Source organism: Heptranchias perlo, unplaced genomic scaffold (assembly GCF_035084215.1).
Source record: "Heptranchias perlo isolate sHepPer1 unplaced genomic scaffold, sHepPer1.hap1 HAP1_SCAFFOLD_44, whole genome shotgun sequence".
Classification (NCBI taxonomy): domain Eukaryota; kingdom Metazoa; phylum Chordata; class Chondrichthyes; order Hexanchiformes; family Hexanchidae; genus Heptranchias; species Heptranchias perlo.
Window position 1 is genome coordinate 3,989,548 of NW_027139453.1, and position 21,930 is coordinate 4,011,477.

General features: G+C 44.9%; 1 protein-coding gene across 1 annotated transcript; it reads left to right on the forward strand.

The window, feature by feature from the left end:
- Positions 1–1,070: 1,070 nt before the first annotated feature.
- LOC137312842 (probable G-protein coupled receptor 139) lies at positions 1,071–19,044 on the forward strand. Its single transcript, XM_067979243.1, has 2 exons — positions 1,071–1,269; positions 18,146–19,044. Exons 1-2 carry the CDS (start codon positions 1,071–1,073, stop codon positions 19,042–19,044), a joined length of 1,098 nt encoding a protein of 365 aa, XP_067835344.1.
- The last annotated feature ends 2,886 nt before the right edge of the window (positions 19,045–21,930 follow it).

The window sequence follows — 21,930 nt, forward strand, 5'->3', positions numbered from 1 at the left end:
TTAGACAACACTTCTACACACAAAGGGTGGTACAAGTTTGGAACTCTCTTCCGCAAATAGCAATTGATGCGAGCTCAATGGCCAATTTTAAATCTGAGATAGATAGCTTTTTGGCAACCAAATGTATTAAGGGATCTGTGCCAAAGGCAGGTATATGGAGTTCGGTCACAGAACAGCCATGATCTTATGCAATGGAGGAGGGGGCTTGAGGGGCTGAATCGTCTGTATCTGTTCCTATTTTCCTCTGTTCCTGTGGGAGGGTGATTCGATATTTACAGGGGTACTAAGTGGTGCACACATGTTGGGAGTCTACAGATTGTGTCAGGAAATTCGGAAGCGGACCAATATGCGTGTAATTATCCACAGCCTTTATTTTAGTCTTTAGAATTATTCACTGGTCAATCCATAGAATGCGTGAATTTTTACGGGAGAATCCAAGACTGTTCCATTATTTTCAGGTCGATCGAGAGACTGCGCCAATAATTACAAGGAGTTCCATAGCCTTGCCAATATTAATGAGGAATCCAGAGTTTGCACCAATATTGACAGAATGGTCTCCAAACTGACCAGTTTCCATCTTTGAGTTTAAACCAAACTCTTGAAATTAAAGGATTTCACTCAGAAAAAAATCTGCAATCTGTAAATGAAGCTGCTCTCCCTTCACGTCAATGCTGTCAAACTGGGTCTCTTAGTTTGTGTTCTTACAAATATCAATTACATAACACACTGGACTTTGGGTTTCCATCTGTGAGATATTTGGTTGTGAGATATGTTGTGATATTAGAATTGTTGGATTTAAAGTTGATAACTGAATCTGTTTGTTCAGTGACTGTAATTGCTCTCAGTCTCCGAGGGCCCTAATTGTGTCACTGTAGTGTTTCTTTCTGCTATAAATAAGCGAACTGTCAACGTGTTACACCATAGTGTGAGTGGAACCATCACCTTCGGCATTAACAGGGATCAGTGGCTTTACACAGAGGGAAAGCATAGATCGAAATCTGAGAGCAATAGATTGGAATGTTACAGCAATAGGTCAGAATATGCGATCAATAGATTGGAATGTTACAACAATGGCTCCAAATCTGAGAAAAATGGATTGGAATGTTACAACAATGGGTCGGAATCTTCTCGATTGGAGCAATCCATTCTGGGTTATACAATATCTGTATGAACATTATGATTCACTATCATTACATGATCGGATATATTATTCGCTTTTGGGTATAGAGGTAATTTACTACCCCGTCCTCGCTGCTATCGGTGTCTCTGGTAAGGTTCCATATCCAGCTACTGATTCTATAAACCATGATTCACTGTATTACTGTTCTTATCATTCTCTGCTCCACACTCTCTGTGTTCGAGTTGCTGGTAAGCTGTCAAATCTAGCTTAACAATTGGAGGGGTACCAGGGATGGGAGATGTATTGAAGTGGAACCAGGGATGGGAGATGTATGGAAGTGGTACCAGGAATGGTCGATGTATTGAAGTGATACCAGGGATGAGAGACGTATTGAAGTGGTACCAGGGATGGGAGATGTATTGAAGTGGTACCAGGGATGGGAGATGTATTGAAGTGGTACCAGGGATGGGAGATGTATTGAAGTGATACCAGGGATGGGAGATGTATTGAAGTGGTACCAGGGATGGGAGATGTATTGAAGTGGTACCAGGGATGGGAGATGTATTCAAGTTGTACCAGGGATGGGAGATGTATTGAAGTGGTACCAGGGATGGGAGATGTATTCAAGTTGTACCAGGGATGGGAGATGTATTGAAGTGGTACCAGGGATGAGAGATGCATTGACGTGGTACCAGGGATGGGAGATTTATTGAAGCGGTATCAGGGATGGGAGATGCATTGAAGTGGTAACAGGGATGGGAGATTTATTGAAGTGATACCAGGGATGGGAGATGTAATAATGTGGTACCAGGAATGGGAGATTTATTGATGTGGTCACACGGATGGCAGATGTATTGAAGTGGTACCAGGGATGGGAGAAGTATTGAAGTGGTAACACGGATGAGAGACGTATTGAAGTGGTACGAGGGATGGAAGATGTATTGAAGTGGTACCAGGGATAGGAGATGTATTGAAATGGTACCAGGAATGGGAGATGGATTGAAGTGGTACCACAAATGGGAGATGTATTGAAGTGGTGCCAGTGATGGGAGATTTATTGAAGTGGAAACAGGGATGGGAGATGTATTGAAGTGGTATCAGGGATGGGCGATGTTTTGAAGTTGTACCAGGGATGGGAGATGTATTGAAGTGGTAACAGAGATGGGAGATGTATTGAAGTGATACCAGGGATGGGAGATGGATTGAAGTGGTAACAGGGATGGGAGATGTACTGAAGTGGTACCAGGGATGGGAGATGTATTGAAGTGGCACCAGGGACGGGAGATGTATTGAAGTGGTACCAGGGATGGGAGATATTTTGAAATGGCACCAGGGATGGGCGATGTATTGAAATGGTAACATGGATGGGAGATGTATTGAATTCGTACCAGGGATGGGAGATATATTATAGAATCATAGAAGTTACAACATGGAAACAGGCCCTTCGGCCCAACATGTCCATGTCGCCCAGTTTATACCACTAAGCTAGTCCCAATTGCCTGCACTTGGCCCATATCCCTCCATACCCATCTTACCCATGTAACTGTCCAAATGCTTTTTAAAAGACAAAATTGTACCCGCCTCTACTACTGCCTCTGGCAGCTCGTTCCAGACACTCACCACCCTTTGAGTGAAAAAAATTGCCCCTCTGGACCCTTTTGTATCTCTCCCCGCTCACCTGAAATCTATGCCCCCTCGTTATAGACTCCCCTACCTTTGGGAAAAGATTTTGACTATCGAACTTATCTATGCCCCTCATTATTATATAGACTTCGATAAGATCACCCCTTAACCTCCTGCTCTCCAGGGAAAAAAGTCCCAGTCTGTCTAACCTCTCCCTGTAAGTCAAACCATCAAGTCCCGGTAGCATCCTAGTAAATCTTTTCTGCACTCTTTCTAGTTTAATAATATCCTTTCTATAATAGGGTGACCAGAACTGTACACAGTACTCCAAGTGTGGCCTCACCAATGCCCTGTACAACTTCAACAAGACATCCCAACTCCTGCATTCAATGTTCTGACCAATGAAACCAAGCATACTGAATGCCTTCTTCACTACCCTATCCACCTGTGACTCCACTTTCAAGGAGCTATGAATCTATACTCCCAGATCTCTTTGTTCCATAACTCTCTCCAACGCCCTACCATTAACGGAGTAGGTCCTGGCCCGATTCGATCTACCAAAATGCATCACCTCACATTTATCTAAATTAAACTCCATCTGCCATTCATCGGCCCACTGGCCCAATTTATCAAGATCCCGTTGCAATCCTAGATAACCTTCTTCACTGTCCACAATGCCACCAATCTTGGTATCATCTGCAAACTTACTAACCATGCCTCCTAAATTCTCATCCAAATCATTAATATAAATAACAAATAAAAGCGGACCCAGCACCGATCCCTGAGGCACACCGCTGGACACAGGCATCCAGTTTGAAAAACAACCCTCTACAACCACCCTCTGTCTTCTGTCGTCAAGCCAATTTTGTATCCAATTGGCTACCTCACCTTGGATCCCATGAGATTTAACCTTATGTAACAACCTACCATGCGGTACCTTGTCAAATGCTTTGCTGAAGTCCATGTAGACCACGTCTACTGCACAGCCCTCATCTATCTTCTTGGTTACCCCTTCAAAAAACTCAATCAAATTCGTGAGACATGATTTTCCTCTCACAAAACCATGCTGACTGTTCCTAATTAGTCCCTGCCTCTCCAAATGCCTGTAGATCCTGTCCCTCAGAATACCCTCTAACAACTTACCCACTACAGATGTCAGGCTCACTGGTCTGTAATTCCCAGGCTTTTCCTTGCCGCCCTTCTTAAACAAAGGCACAACATTTGCTACCCTCCAATCTTCAGGCACCTCACCTGTAGCGGTGGATGATTCAAATATCTCTGCTAGGGGACCCGCAATTTCCTCCCTAACCTCCCATAACGTCCTGGGATACATTTCATCAGGTCCCGGAGATTTATCTACCTTGATGCGCGTTAAGACTTCCAGCACCTCCCTCTCTGTAATATGTACACTCCTCAAGACATCACTATTTATTTCCCCAAGTTCCCTAACATCCATGCCTTTCTCAACCGTAAATACCGATGTGAAATATTCATTCAGGATCTCACCCATCTCTTGTGGTTCCGCACATAGATGACCTTGTTGAACCTTAAGAGGCCCTATTCTCTCCCTAGTTACCCTTTTGCCCTTTATGTATTTGTAGAAGCTCTTTGGATTCACCTTTGCCTGATCTGCCAAAGCAATCTCATATCCCCTTTTTGCCCTCCTGATTTCTCTCTTAACTCTACTCCGGCAATCTCTATACTCTTCAAGGGATCCATTTGATCCCAGCTGCCTATACATGTCATATGCCTCCTTCTTCTTTTTGACTAGTGCCTCAATCTCCCGAGTCATCCAAGGTTCCCTACTTCTACAAGCCTTGCCCTTCACTTTATAAGGAATGTGCTTACCCTGAACCCTGGTTAACACACTTTTGAAAGCCTCCCACTTACCAGACGTCCCGTTGCCTGCCAACAGACTCTCCCAATCAACTTCTGAAAGTTCCTGTCTAATACCATCAAAATTGGCCTTTCCCCAATTTAGAATTTTAACTTTTGGGCCAGACCTATCCTTCTCCATAGCTATCTTAAAACTAATGGAATTATGATCACTGGTCCCAAAGTGATCCCTCACTAACACTTCTGTCACCTGCCCTTCCTTATTTCCCAAGAGGAGGTCAAGTTTTGCCCCCTCTCTAGTCGGGCCATCCACATACTGAATGAGAAATTCCTCCTGAATACACTCAACAAATTTCTCTCCATCCAAGCCCCTAATGCTATGGCTGTCCCAGTCAATGTTGGGAAAGTTAAAGTCCCCTACTATTACCACCCTATTTTTCTTGCAGCTGTCTGTAATCTCCTTACATATTTGCTCCTCAATTTCCCGTTGACTATTTGGGGGTCTGTAGTACAATCCTATCAAAGTGATCTCTCCCTTCTTATTTTTCAGTTCTACCCATATAGACTCAGTGGGCGAACCCTCGGATATATCCCCTCTCACTACTGCCGTGATGTTCTCCCTAATCAAGAACGCAACTCCCCCTCCTCTCTTACCTCCTGCTCTATCTTTCCTATAGCATCTGTACCCTGGAACATTGAGCTGCCAGTCCTGCCCCTCCCTTAGCCATGTTTCAGTAATAGCTATAACATCCCAGTCCCATGTACCCATCCATGCCCTGAGTTCATCTGCCTTGCCCATCAGACTTCTTGCATTGAAATAAATGCAGTTTAATCTAGACTTCCCTTGGTCTTTGCCCTGCTTTCTCAGACCATCTGTCCGGTCATGTTCTGTACATTCTCCCTTCCTGCCTTTTGTTTCTGTCACCACTTTATTTCCCACTGACTTCCTGCATCGGTTCCCATCCCCCTGCCACATTAGTTTAAACCCTCCCCAACAGCACTGGCAAACACTCCCCCTAGGACATTGGTTCCAGTCCTGCCCAGATGCAGACCGTCCAATTTGTACTGGTCCCACCTCCCCCAGAACCGGTTCCAATGGCCCAGGAATTTGAATCCCTCCCTCTTGCACCATCTCTCAAGCCACGTATTCATCTTAGCTATCCTGTCATTCCTACTCTGAATAGCCCGTGGCACTGGTAGCAATCCTGAGATTACTACCTTTGAGGTCCTACTTTTTGTTTAACTCCTAACTCCCTAAATTCAGCTTGTAGGACCTCATCCTGTTTTTTACCTATATCGTTGGTGCCTATATGCACCACGACAACTGGCTGTTCACCCTCCCCCTCCAGAATGTCCTGCAGCCGCTCCGAGACATCCTTGACCCTTGCAACAGGGAGGCAACATACCATCCTGGAGTCTCGGTTGCGTCCGCAGAAACGCCTGTCTATTCCCCTTACAATCGAGTCCCCTATCACTATAGCTATGCCACTCTTTTTCCTGCCCTCCTGTGCAGCAGAGCCAGCCACGGTGCCATGAACCTGGCCACTGCCACCTTCGCCTGGTGAGCCATCTCCCCCAACAGTATCCAAAACGGTATACCTGTTTTGGAGGGAGATGACCGCATGGGACCCCTGCACTGCCTTCCTACTCTTCCTCTGTCTGTTGGTCACCCATTCACTATCTCCCTCAGTAATTTTTATCTGCGGTGTGACCAACTCACTGAACGTGCTATCCACGACTTTCTCAGCATCGCGGATGCTCCAAAGTGAGTCCATCCGCAGCTCCAGAGCCGTCAAGCGGTCAAACAATAGCTGCAGCTGGACACATTTCCCGCAGGTGAAGGAATCAGGGATACAGGAAGGAGCCCTGAATTCCCACATCCCACAAGAGGAACATGACACGGCCCTGGGATCTCCTGCCATGACTTAACCCTTAAATTAGCTTAAGAACAACTACAATGTCAAGAGAAAAAAAAAGGAAAGAAAAACTACTTACCACTCCCTTTAAGGAGTTTACTCCTTTAAATTGTTCTCAATTTAGAGAATGTTAACTACACTAGGGACCTTGATTCACTAAAAAATAAACGCTACTTCCTATAAGACCTACAGACCTTCCCTTTCCTTTTACTTCAGTTCCTGTCGATAAGTGGAAATACTCACCTGAAACTACTCACCAATCAGGTGCCTCCCCTGTGTCGCGTCCCGATCTGATTCCTGACGTCACTTCGAACTCGGCTCGGCTCCTCTCAGCGCTCTGAAATCCCGCCTTTTATCGGACGCTCCCTCCGCTCGGCTCGGCTCCTCTCAGCTGTTCTCAGCGCTCTGAAATCCCGCCTATTATCGGACGCTCTCTCCGCTCGGCTCGGCTCCTCTCAGCTGTTCTCAGCGCTCTGAAATCCCGCCTTTTACCGGACGCTCCCTCCGCTCCGCTCGGCTCCTCTCAGCTGTTCTCAGCGCTCTGAAATCCCGCCTTTTATCGGACGCTCCCTCCGCTCGGCTCCTCTCAGCGCTCTGAAATCCCGCCTTTTATCGGACGCTCCCTCCGCTCGGCTCCTCTCAGCTGTTCTCAGCGCTCTGAAATCCCGCCTTTTATCGGACGCTCCCTCCACTCGTCTCCTCTCAGCTGTACTCAGCGCTCTGAAATCCTGCCTTTTATCGGACGCTCCCTTCGCTCCGCTCAGCTGTTCTCAGCGCTCTGAAATCCCGCCTATTATCGGACGCTCCCTCCGCTCGGCTCCTCTCAGCGCTCTGAAATCCCGCCTTTTATCGGACGCTCCCTCCGCTCGGCTCCTCTCAGCGCTCTGAAATCCCGCCTTTTATCGGACGCTCCCTCCGCTCGGCTCCTCTCAGCGCTCTGAAATCCCGCCTTTTATCGGACGCTCCCTCCACTCCGCTCGGCTCCTCTCAGCTGTTCTCAGCGCTCTGAAATCCAGCCTTTTATCGGACGCTCCCTCCGCTCCTCTCAGCGCTCTGAAATCCCGCCTTTTATCGGACGCTCCCTCCGCTCGGCTCCTCTCAGCGCTCTGAAATCCCGCCTATTATCGGACGCTCCCTCCGCTCGGCTCGGCTCCGCTCAGCTGTTCTCAGCGCTCTGAAATCCCGCCTTTTATCGGACGCTCCCTCCGCTCGGCTCCTCTCAGCGCTCTGAAATCCCGCCTTTTATCGGACGCTCCCTCCGCTCGGCTCCTCTCAGCGCTCTGAAATCCCGCCTTTTATCGGACGCTCCCTCCACTCCGCTCGGCTCCTCTCAGCTGTTCTCAGCGCTCTGAAATCCCGCCTTTTTTCGGACGCTCCCTCCGCTCCTCTCAGCGCTCTGAAATCCCGCCTTTTATCGGACGCTCCCTCCGCTCGGCTCGGCTCCTCTCAGCGCTCTGAAATCCCGCCTATTATCGGACGCTCCCTCCGCTCGGCTCGGCTCCGCTCAGCTGTTCTCAGCGCTCTGAAATCCCGCCTTTTATCGGACGCTCCCTCCGCTCGGCTCCTCTCAGCGCTCTGAAATCCCGCCTTTTATCGGACGCTCCCTCCGCTCGGCTCCTCTCAGCGCTCTGAAATCCCGCCTTTTATCGGACGCTCCCTCCGCTCGGCTCCTCTCAGCGCTCTGAAATCCCGCCTTTTATCGGACGCTCCCTCCACTCCGCTCGGCTCCTCTCAGCTGTTCTCAGCGCTCTGAAATCCCACCTTTTATCGGACGCTCCCTCCGCTCCTCTCAGCGCTCTGAAATCCCGCCTTTTATCGGACGCTCCCTCCGCTCGGCTCGGCTGCTCTCAGCTGTTCTCAGCGCTCTGAAATCCCGCCTATTATCGGACGCACCCTCCGCTCGGCTCGGCTCCTCTCAGCTGTTCTCAGCGCTCTGAAATCCCGCCTTTTATCGGACGCTCCCTCCGCTCCGCTCGGCTCCTCTCAGTTGTTCTCAGCGCTCTGAAATCCCGCCTTTTATCGGACGCTCCCTCCGCTCGGCTCGGCTCCTCTCAGCGCTCTGAAATCCCGCCTTTTATCGGACGCTCCCTCCGCTCGGCTCCTCTCAGCTGTTCTCAGCGCTCTGAAATCCCGCCTTTTATCGGACGCTCCCTCCGCTCGGCTCCTCTCAGCTGTACTCAGCGCTCTGAAATCCTGCCTTTTATCGGACGCTCCCTCCGCTCCAACGATGGGCGATGTATTGAAGTGTTAACAGGAATGGGAGATATTTTGAAGTCGGACCAGGGATGGGAGATATATTGAAATGGTAACAGGGATGGCAGATATATTTACGTCGGGCATCAGGATTTGAGATTTAATTTACAATGGGTCCCTGGGAGTGAGGCTCCATTTAACTGTGCCTGGGCGTGCGCCGAAGAGAGTAGTAATATTTATAGGGGATGCAAAGACGGTACGAAGAAAATAGGAAAATAAGAAATGGGAGCAGGAGTTGGCCATATGGCCCCTCGAGCCTGCTCCTCCATTCAACCAGACCATGGCTGATCTTCGACCTCAACTCCACTTTATTGCCCGATCCCCAAATCCCTTCATTCCCCTAGAGTCCAAAAATCTATCCATCTCACCCTTGAATATACTCAACGACTCATCATCTACAGCCCTCTGGGAGAGAGAATTCCAAAGATTCAGGGCCCTCTGCGTGAAGAAATTCCTTCTCATCTCAGCCTTAAATGGCCGTTCTCTTATCCCCCCCTATCCCTTAGTTCAAAATCTCCAGCCAGGATAAACAACTTCTCAGCATCTACCCTGTGGAGTCCCCTCACAATTGTACATGTTTCAATGAACTCACCTCTCATTCTTATGCACTTCAGAGAGTATAGGCCCATTCTACTCAACCTCTCCTCATACGACAACCATCTCATCCCAGGAATTAATCTCGTGAACCTACGTTGCACCGCCTCCAAGGCAAGTATATCCTTCCTTGGATATGGAGGCCAAAACTGTACACAGTACTCCAGGTGCAATCTCATCAAAGCCGTGTGCAATTGTAATAAGACTTACTTTCTGTTGTACTCAAACCCCTAGCAATAAAGGCCAACATGCTATATCCTTTCCAAATTGTTTGCTGAACCTGCATGCTAACTTTTTGTGTTTCTTGTTCAGGGACACCCATGTCTCTCTGAACACCAACATTTACTAGTTTCTCACCATTTAAAAAATATGCTGTTCCACTATTCTTCCTAGCAGTGAATACCCTCATATTTCCGCATATTATACTCGATCTGCAATCTTCTTGCCCACTCACTTAACCTGTCTATATCCCTTTGCAGACTCTCTGTGTCCTCCTCACAGCTTACTTTCCCACCTAACTTTATATCGTCAGCAAACTTGGACATATTACACTCGGTCCAATCATCTAAGTCATTACGATATTCTGCAAATAGCCGAGGCCCAAGCACCGATCATTTTAGTACCCCATTACTTACAGCCTGCTAACCTGAAAATGAGCCGTTTATTACTATCCCCTGTTTTCTCTTCGTTAATCATAACTCAGTCAATGTTAATATGTTGCCGCCAACTCCATGAGCCCTTATCTTGCGTAACAACCGTTTTTTGGCACCTTATCGAATGCCTTTTGAAAATCCAAATATACGACATCCCCTGGTTTCCCTGTATTTACGCTGCTAGTTACATTTTCAGAAAAACTCGAATAAATTTGTCAAAAAACGATTTCCCTCTCATAAAAGCATTTGACTCTGCTTAATCATACTATGATGTTCTCAGTGCCATGTTGTCCCTTCCTTACTAATGGATTCCAGCATTTTTCCAACGACTGATGTAATGCTAATTACCCTGTCGTTCCCTGTTTTCTCTCTCCCCGCTTTCTTGAAGAGCGTGGTTACATTTGCTACCTTCCAATCCGCTGGGACCGATCTAGAATGTAGGGCAATTTGGAAGGTCATAACTATCTCTGAAGCCACCTCTTTTGGAACCATAGGATTTTGGCCATCAGTTCCAGGGGATTTTTCGGCTTTTAGTCCCATTAGTTTATCCTGTACTTTTTCTCGTTTGATATTAATTACTTTACTAGGTAGTGAGGGAGCACGGAATAGCAGCTAGCGACTGAGTCCGGTTTCGACAGAGTCTGTAATTGGCAATTTGGTGAGTGAGAGGATTCGGTGCAGTAAGGGGTGAGGGGCATTTGTTTGGACAGCGGAGAGGAGCGGGTCACAGCAAGAACAAAACCAAACTGCAGTGTGACGTCACAGGTAAGGCAGGTCGGTGGTTGGTGGTGAGTATCTCTTCTGTTTTCTTCTTTTTTCGGACTGTGGGTTAAGTGAATTACAGCATAAACATTTTAAAAAAAACTTAATTCAATAAATTAAACAAGGTCAGTACTTGATTCAACCTAAAAATAATTTGATTGGCATTGTAGTAATCAATTAAATAAATCAAATAGTTAGGACAGGGCAGGAGATATGTTGCAGCTGCTGTATGTGGGAGCTAATGGACAGTTTTGTCCAGGGCGACTACATCTGCGGTAAGCGTCTGCAGCTCGAGGAACTTCGGCTCTGAGTTGAGTGGCTGGAGTCCGAGCTGCAGACAATGCGAGGCATCAGGGAGGGAGAAAGTTAGCTGGATAATTTGATCCAGGGGGCAGTCACGCCCCTTAGACTAAATATTGGAGAATTGACACGTGGTCAGGTACAGGAGGGTGTTACTGCGAGTGAGGCAGGTATGGGGATCCAGGAGGTAGCACTGCAGGAGCCTCAGCCTCTGCACTTGTCCAATAGATAAGACGTTCTTGCAGCCCTTGTGGACGAGTGAAGGGACTGCAGGGAGGATGAGCAAACTGGCCACGGAACCGTGGAACTGGGGGCCATTCAAGTGGGGGAAGTAAAAACAATATGGTTGTAGTAGGCGACAGTATAGTTTGAGGGAAATACACTGTTCTCTGCAGCCTATGCGGTGCCAGGGTTAAGGACATCTCTTCAGGGCTGGAGAGAAACTTGGAGTGGGAGGGGAAAGATCCAGTTGTCGTGGTCCACGTAGGTACCAACGACATATGTAGGACTAAGAAAGAGGATCTGCCGAGGGAGTTTGAGCAGCTAGGGAATAAATTACAAAGCAGAACCACAAAGGTGATAATCTCCGGATTATTACCTGAGCCACGAGCAAATTGGCACAGGTTAAATCAGATCAGAGAAATGAATGCGTGGTTCAAAGATTGGTGTGGGAGAAGTGGGTTTATATTCCTGGGGCATTGGCACCAGTACTGGCACCAGTACTGGCACCAGAAAGAGGGAGCTGTTCCGTTGGGACGGGCTTCGCCTGAACCATGCTGGGACCAGTGTTCTGGCAAACCGAATAACTGCGGCGGTAGAGAAGGCTATAAACTAAGTAGAGAGGTTGGTGGCGGGGGGGGGGGGGGGGGAGGCTCAGGTGGGGCGAATATTAGATTGATAAAGAGAAAAGACAAGGAAGTAATACAGGAATGTGATTGGGGTAATGATAAACCGAGTGTGCCGGGAAGGGACAGAGCGTACAAACATAAGTGTGCACTAACACATGGGGCTTGGGTAGGAAAGAATGATAAAAACGACAAAATTAAAGGTTCTCTTTCTGAATGCCTGCAGCATTCGTAATGAGATAGATGAATTGACGGAACATACATAAACAAATGAGTATGATCTCGTGGCCATTACAGAGAAGTGGTTGCAAAGTGACCAACGTTGGGAGCTAAATATTCAGGGTTATTTAACATTTCGGGAGGATCGGAAAAAAAGTAAACGTGGTCGGGTAGCTCTGTTAATAAAGTATTATTTTTTTTATAATAGTGAGAAATCATCCGGGCTCAGAAGACCAAGATTTTGAATCAATTTGGGTGGAGGTAAGAAATATCAAGGGAAAGAAATCACTGGTGGGAACAGTATATAGGCCCCTAATAGCAGGGCAAAATATTAATCAGGAAATAAGGGGGGCTAGTAAAAAAAGGTAATGCAATAATTATGGGCGATTTTAACTTTCACATAGATTGGACATATCAAATTTGCCCTGAGGAGGTGTTCATAGAGTGCATTAGGGACTGTTTCTGAGACCAATGCGTCGGGGAACCAACGAGAGAGCAGGTCAGTTTGAATCTGGTAATGGGTAACGAAACCGGAAAAATGGATGATCTCAAAGTAAAAGATCCCTTGAGAAGCAGTGATCATAACATAATAGAATTTCACATCCAGTTTGAGAGCGAGGATCTTGGGTCTGAAACGAGTGTATTGAACTTAAATAAGGGCAATTATAAAGGAATGAGGGCGGAATTTGCTAAAGTGGGCTGGGCAAACAGATTAGATGGTATGATGGTTGATAAGAAGTGGCAAACATTTCAAATATATTTTATGACTCGCAACAAAAATATATCCCTGTTAGGAGGAAAGACTCCACAAAAGGAATGAACCAACCAAGGCTAACGAAGGAAGTAAAGGATTAATAGAAAAAAAAATAAAAACGGCAAAGATTACTGGTAAGCCCGAAGATTGGGAAAACTTTAAAAACCAGCAAAGGATGACCGAAAGAATAATAAAGGGAGGAAATAAATGATGAGAGTAAACTGGCAAGAAACATAAAAACTGACAGTAAAAGTTTCTTCAAGTATATAAAAGGAAGAGGGTAGCTAAAATAAACATTGGTCACTTAGAGGATGAGATTGGGGAAATCATAATTGAAAAAAAGGAAATGGTAGAGGAATTGAACAGATATTTTGTATCTGTCTTCACAGCAGAAGACACTAATAACATATCAATAAGAGTAGAAGATCAAGGGACAAAGGGGAGGGAGGAACTCAAAACAATCACAATCACTAGAGAAAAAGTATTAGGTAAACTAATGGGTCTAAAGGCTGACAAGTCCCATGGAACTGATGGCTTGCATCCGAGGGTCTTAAAGGAAGTGGCTACTGAGATAGTGGATGCATTGATTGTAATCTTCCAGAATTCACTAGATTCTGGAAAGGTCCCAGCGAATTGGAAAACCGCAAACGTAACACACCTATTCAAGAAGGGAGTGAGACAGAAAGCAGGTAACTATAGACCAGTTAGACTAACATTTGTCATTGGGAAAATGCGAGAATCCATTGTTAAGGAAGGAGTAGCAGGACATTTGGAGACTCATAATACAACCAAGGAGAGTCAACATGGTTTTATGAAGGGGAAATCGTGTCTGATAAATTTATTAGAGTTCTTTGAGGAAGTAACGGGCAGGGTGGATAAAGGGGAACCAATGGATGCAATATATTTGGATTTCCAAAAGGCATTCGATAAGGTGCCACATAAAAGATTACTGCACAAGATAAGAGCTCATGGTGTTGGGGGTAATATAGTGGCATAGATAGAGGATTGGCTAACTAACAGAAAACAAAGAGTCGGGATAAAAGGGTCATTTTCAAAATGGCAAGTTTACCTAGTGGGGTGACGCAGGGCTCAGTGCTGGGGCCTCAACTATTTAAAATATATCAATGACTTTGATGAAGGAATAAAGTGTCTTGTGGCCAAATTTGCTGATGATACATAGATAGGTGGAAAAGCAAGTTACGATGAGGACACAAAGTGTCTGCAAAGGGAAATTGACAGATTACTGATTGGGCAAAAAATTGGCAGATGGAATATTACGTGGGAAAAAGTGAAGTCATCCACTTTGGGAGAAAAAATTAAAAAGCAAAATATTACTTGAATGGAGAAATACTACAAAATGCTGCGGTACAGATGGATCTGGGTGTCCTCGTACATGAAACACAAGAAGTCAACATACAGGTGCAGCAGGTAATCCGTAAGACAAACGGAATATTGGACTTTATTTCTTGGGGGATGGAGTATCAAAGCAGGGAAGTCATGCTACAAATGTACAGGGTGCTGGTGAGACCACACCTGGAGTACTGCATACAGTTCTGGTGCCCATATTTAAGGAAGGACATACTTGCATTGGAGGTAGTTTAGAGAAGGTTCACCATGTTGATTCCACGTATGGAAGGGTTGTCTTATGAGGAAAGATTTAACAGGTTGGGTCTACACTCATTGGAGTTTAGAAGAATGAGAGGAGACCTGATTGAAACATACAAGATTCTGAGGGGACTCAATAGGGTAGATGCTGAGAGGATATTACCCCTCAAGGGGGAATCTAAAACGAGGGGGCATAGTCTCAGAATAAGTGGTCGCCCGTTTAAGACGGAAATGAGGAGAAATTTCTTCTCCTAGAGGGTTGTGAATCTTTGGAATTCATTAACCCAAAAAGCTGTGGAGGCTGAGTCATTGAATACATTCAAGGTTGAGTTCGACAAAATTTTGATCAACAAGGGAGTCAAAGGATATGGAGAAAAGGCGGGAAAGTGGAGTTGAGGTAAAAATCAGATCAGCCATGAACTCATTGAATGGCAGAGCAGGCTCTAGGGTCCGAATGGCCTACTCCTGCTCCTATCTCTTATGTTCTTATGGTCGATGTTCCTCACTCTCATTAGCCCCTTAGCCCACTATTATTTCTTGTATACCTTTATTGTCTTCTACAGTGAAGATAGATACAAAATATTTGTTAAACGCATCTGCCATTTCCTGATTGCAATTATAATTTTTCCTGTCGTAGCCTCAATGGGACCAACGTTTACTTTTACCACTCTCTTCCTTTTTACATACCAGTTGAAGCTCTGACAATCCGTTTACACTAATAATTAAAGACGATCCAGAGACGGTTCTAATATTTACAGGGGATCCAGAGATGGCAATAATATTTATAGGGGATCCAGAGGCGGTACTAAAATTTACAGTGGTATCCAGTGAAGTCGCTAATATTTACAGGGGATCGAGAGACGGCATTAATATTCACAGTGGGATGCAGAGACATTACTAATATTTGCAGGGGAACCAGAGAAAGTGCTAATATTTACAAGGGATCCAGAGACTGTACTAACATTTACTCGGTGTCCAGAGACGCTATTATGATTTACAGTAGGATCCAGGTAAGGTACTAATATTCACAGGGAATCGAAGAGTTGTTAAAGTATTAACAGTGGATCCAGAGACGGTACTAATAATTACAGAGGAACCAGAGGCAGTACTAATATTTAGAGCGGATGCGGAGACGGTATTAATATTTATAGTGGAACCAGAGACAGTACTAATATTTTCAGGGAGATCTGGAGACGGTACTAATATTTATATTGGAACCTGAGGCAGTACTTAAATTTGCAGGGAAAGCAGAGACGCTACTAATAATTATAGTGGAACCAGAAGCAGTAGGAATATTTACATGGGATGCAGAGACGGGTATGTATATTTACAGGGGATCCAGTCACTGTTCTAATATTTACAGTGGGATCCAGAGGTAGTATGAATAATTACTGGGGTTCCAGGGACTGTACCACTCTTTACATTGAATCCAGTGACGGTACTAATATTTACAGAGGGTGCAGAGCCGGTGCTATTATTTACAAGGATTCAGAGGTGGTAGTAATATTTATTGGAGAACTAGAGACAGACGAGGTACTAATATTTAAAGTGGAACCAGGCACTCTGTCAATATTTATAGGGGAACACAGTGAAGGTGCTAATATTTACAGGGGAATCCGGTGAAGGCATTAATATTCATAGGGTTCCAAAGGTTGTCCTAATATCTTCAGTGGGTACAAATATTAAAGGGGAACCATTGGCAGTATTAATATTTACAGGGAGACCCATCGGTGTTGCAAATAATTACAGGGGATGCAGAGACGGAACTAATATTTACAGGGGGATCCAGAGACGGAACTCATATCGAGGGGGGATGCAGAGAAGGTACTAATATTTAGAGGGGCTCCTGAGGCGGTACTATTAATTAAAGGGTGATCAAGAGAAGGTACTAATATTCACTGTGGATCCAGAGGAGCAGTAAATAATATTTGAAGGGGAATGAAAGACAGTACTAATATTTTCAGAGAGATACAGAGACGCTGCAATATTTACACGGATTCCAGAGACGGTTTTAGTATTTACAGTGGCATCCAGAGACTATTACTCTCTTTACATCAATCCAGAGACGGTTCTGGTATTTACAGATGATCCAGATATTGTACTAATATGTACAGAGGATCCACAGACGGTTCTACTAATTGCAGATGACCCAGATATGGTAATATTTACAGGGGATACAGGGACGGTAGTAATATTGAAAGGGGACCAGAGACAGTACTGATATTTTCAGGAGGATCAGAGACTGTATTAATATTTTCAGGTGGATCAGGCACAGTACTAATATTTTCAGGCGGATCCAGAATCGGTATTAATTTTTACGGGGGTTCCAGAGTCGGTACTAATATTTATAGGGGACCCAGAGACTGTTCTGATACTTAAAGGGGAACCAGAGACAGTCCTGATATTTTCAAGGCGATACAATAACGGCAAATATTTATAAGGAATCCAGAGACGGTACGAATATTTGGATGGGATGCAAAGACGGTACTAATATTTACTGGGAAACCAGAGATGGTACTAGTATTTATAGAGGATCCATGGTCGGTATTAATATTGAAAGGGGACCAGAGACAGTACTATTATATTCAGGGGTACCAGAGTCAGTATAAATATTTTCAGGGGAATCCAGAGTCGGTATTAATATTTACGGGGGCTCCAGAAACTGTTCTAATATTTAACGGGGAACCAGACACAGTACTGATATTTAATGGGGAACAAGAGATAGTACTGATAATTTCAAGGCGATTAAATGACGATATAATATCAACAGGGAATCCCGAGATGGCACGAATATTTACAAGAGATGCATAGCAGGTACTAATAGTTAGATGGGATGCAGAGACGGTAGTAATAATTATTGGGGTAACCAGAGACAGTACTAATATTGACAGGTTATCCAGGGATGATACTAATATTTTCATGTTGATCCGGAGACGGTATTAATATTTAAAGGGGAACCAGAGTCGGTATTAGTATTTACAAAGGGATCCAGAGACGGTACTAATATCTACGTGATTTCCAGAGACGGTACTAATATCTACAAAGGATGCAGAGACGGTACTAATATTTATAGAGGATCCAGGGACGGTACTAATATTGAAAGTGGAACCAGAGACAGTACTAATATTTACAGGGCGATCAGGGACAGTATTATTATTATAGGCGAACCATAGACGGTACTAATATTTATAGAGAATCCAGGGCCGGTACTAATATTGAAAGTGGAACCAGAGACAGTACTATTATTTGCAGTGGGAAGCAGAGACGGTACCAATATTTATAGATGATACAGGGTCGGTACCAATTTTGAAAGGGGAACCAGAGACAGTACTAAATTTTGCTGTGGGACCCAGAGACGGTACTAATATTTAAAGATGATCCAGGGTCGGTACTAATATTGAAAGGGGAACCAGAGACAGTACTAATATTTACAACGGGACCCAGAGTCGGTACTAATATTTATCGGGTTTCCAGAGACGTTACATATATTTATGGGGGATCCAGAGACTGCACTAATATTTGCAGTCGATCGAGAGACGGTACAAACATTTAAAGCGAATCCAGAGACGTAATTATTATTTACAGTGGACTTAGAGACGGTACTAATACACACAGGGCGCCCCAGTCTGATGTATATTTTCCCTCTTTATTTCCCTTCCATACAGTTAACTTATTGACAATTGTGGTCCTGTCTCTGCGAAATTGCGGTCTCTCCAAATGTGTCACTCGCTACCTGGTAGCCATGGCAGCGGCGGATCTACTGGTCGTTATCATCGATCTGATACTCAGACACATTCCAATTGTTTATCCTGCACAGTTTGATTTCAGGTTCTTCATTCCCGTGTGTAATATCCACGCCGTCCTGCTTTTCGCAGCCACAGACTGTTCTGTCTGGTTCACGGTCACTTTCACCTTTGATCGATTTGTGGCCATTTGTTGTCAGAAGCTGAAAACTAAATATTGCACCGAGAAAACGGCATCTGTGGTTCTCGGAACAGTGACTGTGTTGAGCTGTTTAAAGAACATATCCTGGTACTTTATGTTCACTGGTCAATATGTTCCGGGTAATTCCCCCTGGTTTTGCGATATAACAGACAATGTTCTAACTTCCCCGGTGTGGGGAGCAATTGAATTTATTCATAATATTCTCACTCCTGGAGTCCCATTTATTCTGGTTATGCTGTTCAATGCTTTCACCGTCAGACACATTTTATTTGCCAGCAGAGCCCGCAGGAGACTCCGGAGTCACAGCAGTGGGGAGAGTCCCAGAGACCCAGAGATGGAGAGCAGAAGGCAATCCATCATTTTACTGTTTGTTATATCAGGCAACTTTATCCTGTTATGGGCGGTGTTTATGGTGTTTACTATATGGCACAGGATGTGGTTTTTGGGTTTTCGGTCTATATTTCTACCTTTGTTTGTACAAGAACTGGGATTCATGCTCCAGCTCCTGAGTTGCTGCACAAACACTTGTATTTATGCGGTGACACAGTCTAAATTCAGAAAGCAGTTTAAGAATGTGGTGAAACACCCCTTCATTCTAATTGTTAAATTCATCAAATAATGAGACGATATGAAGATTTTCAAAGAGCAGAGCCTTTCTGTGTCATACGGTGTCTGATTCGCTCTCCACCAGGCCGCAATTCTACAAACAGAATGTGTGCATTCTGCAATCACTGAACCCTTAAAACCTGAGGGTATTTATGAAATTATTTTACAGCGTTTGACAAATTTTGTATTTCAAGTTGTAAAATAATATTTGGCTACTAATTGAACCAAATGTTTGACAATATTGAAACAATTAAAAGGCTATAAAATAAACAATACAAGTTGCCGGCAAACAGTGTGTTAAAAGAGCCGCAGGTTGGGGAGGTAACAAGACTGTAAGTTCCAGAGAATAGTGTGGAAATGGGGCGGGAAGCAAAGGAGATCCTGGCACTGCAGGTGCCAATGACCAGCGTGTTAATGGGCCGGAGATAGAACAGGGCCCGGGAGTGCAGGTGCCGGTAACCAGTGTGTTAATTGGGCGGAAGTTAGATGAGGTCCCGGGACTGTAGGTTCCGGTGACGAGTGTGTTAATGGGGAGGAAAGATGAAGAGATCCCGAGATTGTAGGTGCTGGTGACCGGTGTGTTAATGCGGCGGGATGGAAAGGCGATCCCGGGACTGCAGGCGCCGGTGATCAGTGTGTTAATGGGGAAGGAGGTGGAGGAGATCCCGGGTCTGAAGGTGCTGGTGACCAGTGTGTTAATGGGGCGGGAGGTCGAGGAGATCCCGGGACTGTAGGTCCTGGTGATCAGTGTGTTAATGGGGAGGGAGGTAGAGGAGATCCCGGGACTGTAGGTGCTGGTCACCAGTGTGTTAATGGGACGGGAGGTAGAGGATCTCCCTGGACTGTAGGTCCTGGTGATCAGTGTGTTAATGGGGAGGGAGGTAGAGGAGATCCCGGGACTGTAGGTGCTGTTCACCAGTGTGTTAATGGGACGGGAGGTGCAGGAACTTAAGGTGTGCACCTGTGCTCAGCACAATGTTGCAGCCAAAAGGCACATTGAAAAGGTGAAATTGTCAGATTGTGAACGATATAAATAAACTCGAAACACCCGTCCTTGGATGGGCTCGAATCACCAACAACATTTTTAATTAATAGCCCAACGCGCTGACGGATTGCGTCACAGAGACGATTGAACAATTCCGTCACTGAACATTTGCAGAGCTCTGGGGAAAGAGAAGGGGAATAGAATGGGATTAATTGGATCGCTCTTTCAAAGAGGCGGCACAGGTACGATGGTCCAAATGACCTCTGTCTGTGCTGTACCTTCTATGATAGTTAAGATATAATTCATTGTATGTGAAGCGATTCGGGTCGGGCCGTGGAGTTCCATAAATGTCATTGCTGTGTTTTTTCGGTCGATATTTTAATGTATTTTCGTTGCATCAGGTCTGGGACTGTTAGAAATGGTCGGGTGTGAAAAAGTTCCAGGCCATGAAAGACACGTTTTCACCCAATGTGTGAAACAGCCACGGCGAAACTCGAACCTGCAATCGTCTGATAACATCAAGCAATCAAACCGAAATTAGACTCCTGATCTATTAGGCCACGCGTTCACTTTTCACCAGTGGTCAGTAAATAATCTTAAACCCGGAGCAGTGATTAAACACTCCGATTCTATCTCTCTTGCTTTCAATTTGTTGATGTTGTTCATTTATTGCCTTCTCTCATCATTTCGTAAGTTGCCTCTTCAGCTTCCGAATGATCAGTTCACTGATAAATGAACTCCCGCTGTTTCTCCGCGAAATCGACAATCAGAATAAACAATGTCCAGATCATTCATTTAAATGATTAGCCGCCAAACCGTACCTCTTTCACACTCCGTCCGGAAAATAGAGAAGGAAGGAATAAAATAAAAGACAAATTAGTCACATTAAATTCCACACTTGGAACAGCACAGAGCTCAGAGAGTGAACAGAATTTACTGTCCAATCCTAACAGGCCGAGCGGCCTCTTCCTGTCCTGTAAAATATGAACATTTTCTAATTCTGATGGCTGAGATTATTATTTTCTGATTTTTACTTTATGTTCAATATGAAGGCGGACAGGGACCCATACCATCGGCTAACAGGTGCGATACAGATCGAGCTCAGTGCGAATAACTGACCTCTCGCCGCTCAATAAATAAACTTGCTATATTCTCGACACATGCCCTGTATTATATATATAATCTCGGCAGAGAATGTATCGCGGGTTTAGTTATATTCAATTTGCAGGCAATTAATAAAATTGAGGAAAAATCTGAGCAATCATTAAAATATTCTAAACTCCTCCAATACTTATATCGAGTCACATCGAGTGCCCAGCAGAGAAACAGGCCATTCGGCGTTTACTGTTCCACACGAACCTGTCCCCCCCTATTTTTTCTGACCCTATCAGCATACCCTTCTATTCCTTTCTCACTGGTGTGCTGATCTAGCTTCCTCTTAAATGCACCTATGCTATTTGCCTCAATTACTCCTTGTGGTAGCACGTTCCACATTACACCACTCTTTGGGTGAAGAAGTGGATTTATTTGTGACTGTCTTTTATTGATGACCTCTAGTTTTGGACTCCACCACAAATGGAAACATTTTCTCCACGTCTACCCGACCAAATCCTTTCATTATCTTAAAGACCTCTATTAGGTCACCCCTCAGCCTTCTCTTTTCTCGTGAAAAGAGGCCCAGCCTGTTTAGTCTTTCCTGATAATTATATACCCTCAGTCTTGGGATCATTCTTGAAACTTTTTTTCTCACTCTCCATTGTCTCTACACCCTTTAATAATATTTAGACTAGAACTATGCACAGTACTCCAAGTGTGGCCTAACCAAGGTTCCATACAGATTTAACATAACTTCTTTGCTTTACAGTTCAATCCGTCTAGAAATGAAACCCAATGCTCGGTTTGCCTTTTTTATCG

What these genes read in the sequence shown, in the direction of transcription:
- LOC137312842 (XM_067979243.1), top strand. Translation starts at nt 1,071, where the DNA reads ATGGCTCCAAATCTGAGAAAAATGGATTGGAATGTTACAACAATGGGT. An exon ending in CGCTGCTATCGGTGTCTCTG is followed by an intron (nt 1,270 to 18,145) that starts GTAAGGTTCCAT and finishes CCTTCCATACAG; the next exon opens with TTAACTTATTGACAATTGTG.